This window comes from Eucalyptus grandis, chromosome 3, assembly GCF_016545825.1.
Source record: "Eucalyptus grandis isolate ANBG69807.140 chromosome 3, ASM1654582v1, whole genome shotgun sequence".
NCBI lineage: Eukaryota > Viridiplantae > Streptophyta > Magnoliopsida > Myrtales > Myrtaceae > Eucalyptus > Eucalyptus grandis.
Window position 1 is genome coordinate 7,568,496 of NC_052614.1, and position 9,396 is coordinate 7,577,891.

The 9,396-nt window shown below is 41.8% G+C and overlaps 1 protein-coding gene across 1 annotated transcript; it reads left to right on the top strand.

Moving 5' to 3' along the window:
• Positions 1 to 224: 224 nt before the first annotated feature.
• Positions 225 to 8,220, top strand: LOC120291608. The gene is made up of 3 exons (XM_039309261.1): positions 225 to 1,160; positions 1,294 to 1,723; positions 7,730 to 8,220. Exons 1-3 carry the CDS (start codon positions 225 to 227, stop codon positions 8,218 to 8,220), a joined length of 1,857 nt encoding a protein of 618 aa, XP_039165195.1.
• The last annotated feature ends 1,176 nt before the right edge of the window (positions 8,221 to 9,396 follow it).

Below are 9,396 nucleotides of genomic sequence, written 5' to 3' on the forward strand. Positions count from 1 at the left end.
CCAGCCCAAAGGATGACTTCCCATTGCCACATATCGATGTTCTCGTGGATAGTACTACCCGGATTTGAATTATTCTCTTTCATGGATGGTTTTTCCGGGTACAACCAGATAAGAATGAAGGATGAAGACAAAGAGAAGACAGCATTTATTACCCCGTGGGGAACTTTCATTATAAGGTCATGCCATTCGGACTTAAAAATGCGGGGGTAACTTACCAACGAGCCATGGTTACGTTGTTCCATGACATGATGCATGAAGAAATCGAGGTATATGTTGACGATATGATTGCAAAAACCCGGCCTAGGAAAAGTCATGTTGAAACCCTCAAGAAGTTATTTGATCGGCTTCGTGAATTCAAACTCCGTTTAAACCCTACCAAGTGCGTGTTCGAGGCAGCATCAGGAAAATTACTTGGGTTTATGGTGAGTAGTAAAGGGATCGAGATTGACCCATCTAAAGCCAAGGCAATATGTGAATTGCAACCTCCGTCAATAGTGAAGGAGGTCCGAAGTCTCCTAGGGAGATTGAATTACATTGCACGATTCATTTCCCAACTCTCTGAGACCGCTAAGCCGTTCTTCAAACTCTTGAGGAAAAACGTACAAGTTGAGTGGAATGAGGAATGTCGAGAGGCGTTCGATAAGCTGAAGCAATATTTGATGAATCCCCCAGTTCTTGTCCCACCAATATCAGGGCATCCTTTGATTCTGTACCTCACAATCCATAGTGAGTCACTTGGCGCGATGTTAGCTCAGAAAAGTCCCGTGGATCAGAAGGAACGAGCCATTTATTATCTCAGTAAAAAGTTCACTGTCTTAGAGCTAAAATATTTTGATGCTGAAAAAACTTGTGCTGCGTTAGTATGGGTATTGCATAGACTACGACAGTATACCTTGCATTACCAAACGTTTCTCATGACTGAGAACGATCCCATCAAGTATTTATTTCATCAACCAGCTTTGGTGGGTAAGCTAGCCAAATGGCAGGTCTTGATTTCGGAATTCGACGTGCAGTTCATGCCACAAAAATCAGTTAAAGGCCGAGTAATTGCTGATATATTGGCTGAGAATCCTAGAATCTTGAATGATGATGATTGTCCTTTGGATGATCGTATTTTGGCCATAAATGAAGATGCATGGTCTATGTTCTTTGATGGAGCCGTGAACTTGTCCGGTTCTCTGCACTGGGCGTATAATATCCCTAGACGGACAGCATCACCCAGTAGCCGCGAAATTAATATTCCCATGCACTAACAATATTGCTGAATATGAAGCTTGTATTCTCGGACTTTAGGCCGCAATTGAAACGGGAGTGGCCAAATTGAAAGTATATGGAGATTCTGCACTGATCATACTCCAAACCGTAGGTGAATGGAAGACCAGGGATGCCAAATTACTACCGTATCATAAGTACCTCGAAGAGTTGGTGAAGGAGTTCGATGAAATCTCATTTGACTACTTGGCTAGATCTCATAATCAGTTCGCCGATGCCTTGGCAACGTTGTCATCTATGTTGCAAGTTACTAATGGTTTGGAAGTTGAACCTTTGAAAATTGAGGTTCTAGCCAAACCTTCTTATTGCATGGCCGTGAATAAAGAGCTTGATGAGAAGCCATGGTATTGCGACATCATGAGCTATATCCAAAAACAGGAATTTCCTGAAGGGATCACTCCAGCCGATAAAAAATACATAATGAAGATGGCCTCAAAGTTCTTTGTCAGTGGTAAGAATTTATATAAGAGATCTTATGATTCAGTTTTATTGAGATGCGTAGATGAAGCAGAAGCCACCCAAATCATGCAAGAAGTGCACGAAGGAGTTTGTGGCCCACACATGAATGGGCACATGTTGGCCAAGAAGATCATGAGACTAGGTTACTATTGGCTTGCACTGGAAAGTGACTCCATACAGCATGTTAGAAGTTGCCATCGTTGCCAAATTCATGGAGATAAAATAAATGTTCCTCCAACGGAGTTACACCAGCTATCGAGCCATGGCCTTTCTCAATGTGGGGATCGATGCGATTGGCCCAATAAATCCCAAAGCTTCAAATGGGCATCGATTCATATTGGTGGCAATAGATTATTTTTCAAAGTGGATTGAAGCCGCATCATATGCTAATGTCACATCCCGAAATGTTGTGAAGTTTATTAGGCGTGACATAATCGCCCGTTATGGCGTCCCCGAAGCGATTGTCACTGACAATGGGACAAATCTGAATAACAAGTTCATTGATGAGTTGTTCAGTAAGTTCAAAATTAAGCATTTGAATTCATCACCATACCGCCCACAAATGAATGGAGCTGTTGAGGCAGCTAATAAGAACATTAAGAAGATCCTGGCTAAGACAGCCGAGAATTATCGAGATTGGCATGACAGGTTACCCTTTGCTCTAATGGCGTATTGGACATCGATCCGAACATCCACCGGGGCAACCCCTTTCTCCTTAGTTTATGGCATGGAGGCGGTCTTGCCTGTGGAAGTAGAAATCCCCTCTTTGAGAGTCTTATCCCAAGTGGAATTGTCCGAGGCGGAATGGACACAACAAAGGTTCGAGCGGTTGAATCGATTGATGAGAAAAGGTTAAAAGCTCTTTGCCATGGTCAGACATATCAACAAAGAGTAGCCAAGTCTTTCAATCGGAAGGTACGGCCGAGACACTTCGAAGTGAATGATCTAGTTCTAAGAAAGGTGTTGCCAATTTTTCCTGATCCTGGAGGCAAATTTGCTCCAAATTATAGCGGCCCGTATATGGTGAAGAGGGTACTCCCTGGAGGTGCCTTAATCCTTACAGAAATGGATGGTTGTGAATTTTCTAATCTTGTTAACTCCGATGCTGTGAAGAAGTATTACCCTTGAAAGAATTTGTTGTGAATTGAAGGTACTCATTTCTTCATTGAATTGTGTGGGAATGGATTGAATGAGATGAGAAGTAGGCCCTGTTCCATACACATATTGAATTCATTTGATTTGGTATATTAGACATGTTGACCCAGTGTCAGTTCAATTAAATAAAAAAAGGAAACGCCCTGAGGACACCACCAGCACCTCGGCCTGGTGGCATGGGGAATGAAAGGGTCCGGGAACGACCAGGGTTCGATCCCTGGAAATGGCAACAAGTTTGCCACACAAAAAAAAAAAAAACATTTTTTTTTTACCAATCCTTTCTTTCTTTTTGAGCTGTAAACTCTTTGTGTTCAAAGCTGATGAGTTCATGAAGTACTTGTGACCTTTCAAAGGAGAATTTTGCGTGATAGTTTTACCTGTTTAATTACCAATTCCACTGAGGATTGTCACCATCGATCAAGTTAATGAATGATGTGGAATGAATTGAACATGCTAAATGAGACATGTCAGGATGATGAAAGGCAAGCCTTATCCTATACACAGTCCCTTGTTCATATACTGGTGAGATGAGTGTAGGAAATTCCATGTTTCTAAGGTAAAGAGTTTTCTCGCAAAAGGTACGATGATCGAAATGATGAGAGGCGAGTCATTCTCTATCCCAAACACTACGTGATCATCCATTGTTTAAACCCTTTTGAGCCCACTCACGTGAATAATTTTTAAATTACCCCTGTCAAGAACCACCCCACATTGGGGCAAGCTAGAGGTAAGACGACATCATGAGGTGAGGAAATTGATAGGAATATTCTTGCTCTCACTTGCATCAATCTTCAGGTATTGCTATTACATTGAATTCATACGGTAATTTAAGTGCCTTAGGATGATGAAGAGCAGTTCTTTCTCTATCCAACACACTTTATCCATTGCGTAGCCCCTTGAGCCTGTAAATTCGTTTCGTTTAAACCCAATTGGTGATCATCCCCCACACTAGGGCAAGGCAAAAGGCAAATGTTCAAGTAGCAGAATCCCGAGTGCCAACAAAAAATGAAAACTCCTCAAGAACCCAAATGTTAAAGCATTACGTGGTTATTAAAAAAAAAAAAAAAAAAAAAACAACAACAAAAAGGGGCATGAAAAAGCAGTGTGCCTGGTAAAAGCAAGGCCAATGCCCATAGAAAATGAAAGAAAGAGTCAAGATAAATGATTATCAATTGTAAAATGGTGTATTCCCAATGGAGTGGTACTCAAAGAACTCAAATGCCAAGTTTTTATAGTACCTATGAGGAAAATCCCAACAGTGAAGAAGAAGACCAGTGAAAATGCCAAGATGATCACCAATTCTCATCCCCCTATACACATTTTGAGCCTAATGATCCATTCACTTCTCAACCCATGAACTCAACCTACGTTACGTCCCTTACAAAGTCTCTTCAGATTAGGGCACCGAAATTAACGTAGGAATTCACATGCTTAAAAGCATCGCTCGAAGAAGTGCGAGCAGGACCATTTCTATCTCATTTCGCAGGTTCCTTGACTTGTAAACCCGAAGATGATTGCGGAGTATTGTTCTTTCATTAGCCTTGACTCGAAGAGCCCCTCTTTGTTGAGCCATTGACCGAGCCTCCATTACAGTCTTGATAAAGACCTCTTAGATTGACAAGGTCGTACCATTTGCGAGAATACTCGAACCCTTATTGACATGATGAAGGTAAGATGGATTAATTCCTGTGATCCCACATTAATGGTTGGGACAAAATAGCCTTCTTTATGAGAGTGAGTGAAAGTCCTTTCTAACTGAAAGTCTCTCATTTGGTATTCTTGAAAATCCATAAACAATGATTCTCCCCAGTGGAAGTTTGGTGGTGCAAATATGGTCAAACCATCATGCATAAATCTTGATTGAATGGATAAAAGCTTCAGTGGACTTTCGAGTGTGCTGAATTGCTTACTTCTTTGGCGAATGCATGTATTTTTGCTCTAATCATGTCTGACAGGTAATGTTTCCTTGAAGACCCAAGAGCTCCTGACATTTATGTTGCCTTTCAGAAGCCTCCATGAATATTTGAAGTACATCCTCGATGTTCCAAAACTTCTTTCTACCAAGAGGTAAGTGACCTTCACAAATATCCCTGGTTTGTCTTAGGTATTCCCAAATTCTTGATATATGTCTCAAAACTTTGTCAAAACATTTCACTGGATGTGAATGTTTTTCGATCTTTTCGTTATACCTTAGTCTGGATCTAGGTATTTCGAATCTTCTTAATCCAATATTCATCTCACCTAACATTGAGTGTCTATTGGTTAAGTCCCAAAATTCTTGACATCTCGATGCCTGGATCTGGATGTCTCGAAACTCTTGTCGTTAAACATTTCACTTTGGATGTGAATGTTTTTCGATCTTTTTTTTCGTTATACCTTAGTCCGGATCTAGGTATTTTGAATCTTCTTAATCCAATATTCATCTCACCTAACATTGAGTGTCTATTGGTTAAGTTCCAAAATTCTTGACATCTCGATCCGGATCTGGATGTCTCGAAACTCTTGTTGTTAAACATTTCACTTTGGATGTGAATGTTTTTCGATCTTTTCATTATACCTTAGTCCGGATCTAGGTATTTCGAATCTTCTTAATCCAATATTCATCTCACCTAACATTGAGTGTCTATTGGTTAAGTCCCAAAATTCTTGACATCTCAGTTTGGATCTGGATGTCTCAAAACTCTTCATTAAGCATTTCACTTTGGATGTGAATGTTTTTCAATCTTTTTCGTTATACCTTAGTCTGGATCTAGGTATTTCGAATCTTCTTAATCCAATATTCATCTCACCTAACATTGAGTGTCTATTGGTTAAGTTTCCAAAATTTTTGACATCTCAGTCTGGATTTGGATGTCTCAAAACTGTTCATTAAGCATTTCATTCTGGATATGAATGCTTTCTGATCTTTTTTGTTATACCTTAGTCTGGATCTAGGTATTTCGAACCCTCTTAATCCAATATTCATCTCACCTAACATTGAGTGTCTATTGGTTAAGTTCCCAAATTCTTGACATCTCTCACCTAACATTGATGTTTATGTCTCAAAACTTTTCCCGTTTAGGTGACCGTAGAATGGTTAAGGTCCTAGACAAATCTATTCAGATCTTTTTCGTAGAATGGTGCGGGTCCTGGAAGATAAATCCCCGTTTAGGCGACCGTAGAATGGTACGGGTCCTAGACAACATCTATTTCCTCATTCAGGCGACCGTAGAATGGTACAGGTCCTGGAAAATTAATCCATGTTTAGACGAGTGTGAATGGTAGGTATCCTAGACACAACCAAGCAATGCTATCTCACCGTAGAATGGTATTCCTGGGAAAGCAGTCTTTTGGCCATGTTACTATTCTGGGACCGTAGAATGGTACGGGTCCGGACATGTCACACCAATCTATCTTGAGTTACTCGAAGGTAAGTTATTCCAGGTAAGTTCCTTTATCATTTTCATTAGCATTTCCATGCATCATATAAATTGCATTTTTAAAAAAAAAAAAAAAAAAAAACAAAAACAAAAACAAAAAAAAATAGTCCCGCAAAGTATCATCCATTGCATGTTCATGATCAAAATTTAGGTATCATGTTATCTTTGAATGCAATGCAACTTTCTGCGAGCTCACCTTCAAAGAGGGGCAGCTGTTGACACCTAAATTTTGACTAATCATTTAATAATTAATTGCATGAAAATTTAGGGATTAATTTTAACCCCTAAAAAAAAATAGTAAATTTGCATTTTCATGTAGTTGCATTTGCATCGATACTAAAAGGCAACAAGACGCGGCGGCTCGCAGTCGATTACATGCACAACAAGATGGTCTCTCTCCACTGGTCTGAGCACGCAAAAGAGCGAAAGTCAAGAAGAGGAAGGAAGTTCTTGCACGTCCGTTGTCTCTCCCTCATTAATGCATGCGCATGCACGCACAAATTCGGCGAACGTGCGGATTCTAGAGGAATCCTCAGAGAAGCAAGATATAATATTATATAATATGCTCTCTCTCTCAAGTGTGGGTTGTCAGGAGAAGTAAACCAGAAATTTGTTGAAGGAGGAAGCCAATAATAAGCAAGACAAGTCAAAAGTTGCGGCTATCCTATAGAAGAGAGGGACAAGTAGCCGTATCCATGAACGTGCATTTTCTCCCCTCTCATTAATGCCTGCACATGCACGCATTAATGGGGACGTGAAAATTCTCCCGCAAGAAGATGGACCAACATTTCTTTAATATTATCCCTGCTGAAAAGCAGATGGGTAGCCACCATATTTGAAAAAAGCAACCGACGTGAACAACAAGGAAAAATTACCTGCATTCACACTAAAGTCAGTTGGACTTCAAGAACCCTATAAATACGCAAAGGGGAAGCCACGCAAAAGGGGGCTGGGAGAAGAACCAGAAAATTCATTAGAGCTATTAAAAGAGAGCCTGTGGGAGACACATGAGTTGAGAGAAAAAAGGGGAGAGACTCTCGTCAGAGAGAAAGAAGAAAAGATGAAGTCGGGGAAGGAGATTAAAAAAAAGAGAAAAAGCAGAAGAGAGTGAGACGTGAGAGAGAGAGAGTTTGTCAGAAAAAAATAAAAAGAACAAAAAGGTGAAGCTAAAAACAGAAAAAAAAAAAAAAAAGGTACACTGAAAGTGCAGAGAGAGAGAGAGAGAGTACAGAGACGGGGAAGGGACGTGCGAAGGAGAAGCGCCCACTGTTCTTCTCCTTCGCTGGATTTTCCGCCGGTTTCTGCAGCCCGCGTCCGCGCTCGCTCCACCGCTCCTCCGCCGTCACTGCTGCCAGGACCGAAGGCCGAGCCACCGCACGCCCGAGCGACTCTACCGCTGCTTCTGCTCTGCCCGTAACCTGCAGCAGTTGAGCCCCCGTTCGTCTCCGAGCGCGCCACCGTCTCCGCCCGCCACCGCTGCTTCTGCAAGCAGCACTTCCGCAGCCGCGAGCACCAGCAGTTCACCCACCACCGTGACCTGCAGCCCAATCCCGTAGCCTTCCGTGGGTCTGCTCCTTGTGTCTGCTCAATCGTGCAGCAATCCGACCCCTGCTGTGCGACGCTGGTCACCCCCGTGCGAACACCGCCACGCCTCCGCCTCTGCTCCACCACGCTCCCACCGGCGACCCAGCGTTCAGAGCCCACGCCGACGCTGCCCGGAGCTGAAGACCAGCAACCTGACGCTGCAACCCAAGCCGCTCCACCCAGTCGACGCCCAGCAGCTCGCGCCTACGCTGCTCTTCGCTCAAACACCAGTAGCACCGTCCCGAATACCTGCACTCGCAACCGCGCCTCTGCACGCCTGCGACCCAGCCACGACGCCGCTCCTGTTGTCCCTCATCCCGTCCGTCTGTGAAGCTGCCGCTGCCCGACGCCATTGCTCTCCATCGCCGCTCAGTCCCTCGCGACACTAGCAGCCCGTGAAGCCACCGTCTCTACCCGCGCCTGCACTTCCGCCCCAATGCCCCAAGCTGCTCCGCCCTTGCTGCCTCGCTTTCCTCTGCCCGACACCGCTGCACGCCGTTGCAGCAACCGCTCGAGTCCGCCTAGCATCGCCAACCGCCGTCCCCTTCTGAACGACGCCACCACAGCAGCCGCTGCCCGCTCCAAGCTTGCCGCCCTTCGCTGGAGCTCCGACGACCGCGCCCACCACCCACGGTTGCTCGTCGCAAAGAACAGCCATCCCAGCCGTGGTCTGAGTCTCCATCGTGGTCCATAAAACACCACCCATTAAGGCAAATTTGGAAAAAGTTCAAACTAGGTAGGTTTATTTTATTAGGTAGATCTATTTTATTTTATGTTATTTTATCTTTAATATTTCATTTTTTTATGTTATGTTATTTTATGTTTTCGTTTCTTTATTTGAATTAGTTCTTGATGCATGTTTGAAAATCCCCGACGTACCACCTAATTGGCAACCGCACAATGATTTTTTTATTTCATCTATAAGGCTTTAGATGAAATAATTAATCATGCGAAATAAAATCGATATTTTGATCTTTAAGGCTTAAGATCAATTTATTGATTTTATTAGCGAAACAACCATGGAGGATTTGGTATCTTTTAATTGTTTTGTTTAACTCAAAAATACAAAAAAAAATTGCATTTGCATTCCTTGTAGGTTAGAATTAGGTTTATTTCATGTTTTATGGTTTGCATATTAAGAATAGGAATTTTATTTCGAATATAAAAAAAAAAAAATCAAATCGATCAATTTAGGTTGCTAGTTTTAACCTAGGTTTCATGTTTAAGTACTTGGCAATTTTTTAATTTCGAAATTAATACAAAAACATAAAAAAAAAAAAAAAAAATTAGAATTTTGGCACTCTTTGCATATCATTGCATTTTAGGGTAAAATTTCATAAGTTTAATTCTAGATAATAGTTTTTTTAATTTAAGAAATTTTTTAGATAGATTGCATTTTAGTTAGGAATTTCTAAATTAGGGTAACATTCTAGTTTAAATTAGGATTTGGTTTAACCTCATTCCTAATATAAATTTGATGATATTTTAATTTAGATAGATAATTTTC

Bases quoted from the DNA above. Each gene is read 5' to 3' on its own strand.
- LOC120291608 (XM_039309261.1), top strand. From the start codon at position 225: ATGGTTACGTTGTTCCATGACATGATGCATGAAGAAATCGAGGTATAT. The intron at 1,161-1,293 runs GTGAACTTGTCC...CTCGGACTTTAG, and splicing joins CTATGTTCTTTGATGGAGCC to GCCGCAATTGAAACGGGAGT. The intron at 1,724-7,729 runs GTAAGAATTTAT...CGTAACCTGCAG, and splicing joins CTCAAAGTTCTTTGTCAGTG to CAGTTGAGCCCCCGTTCGTC.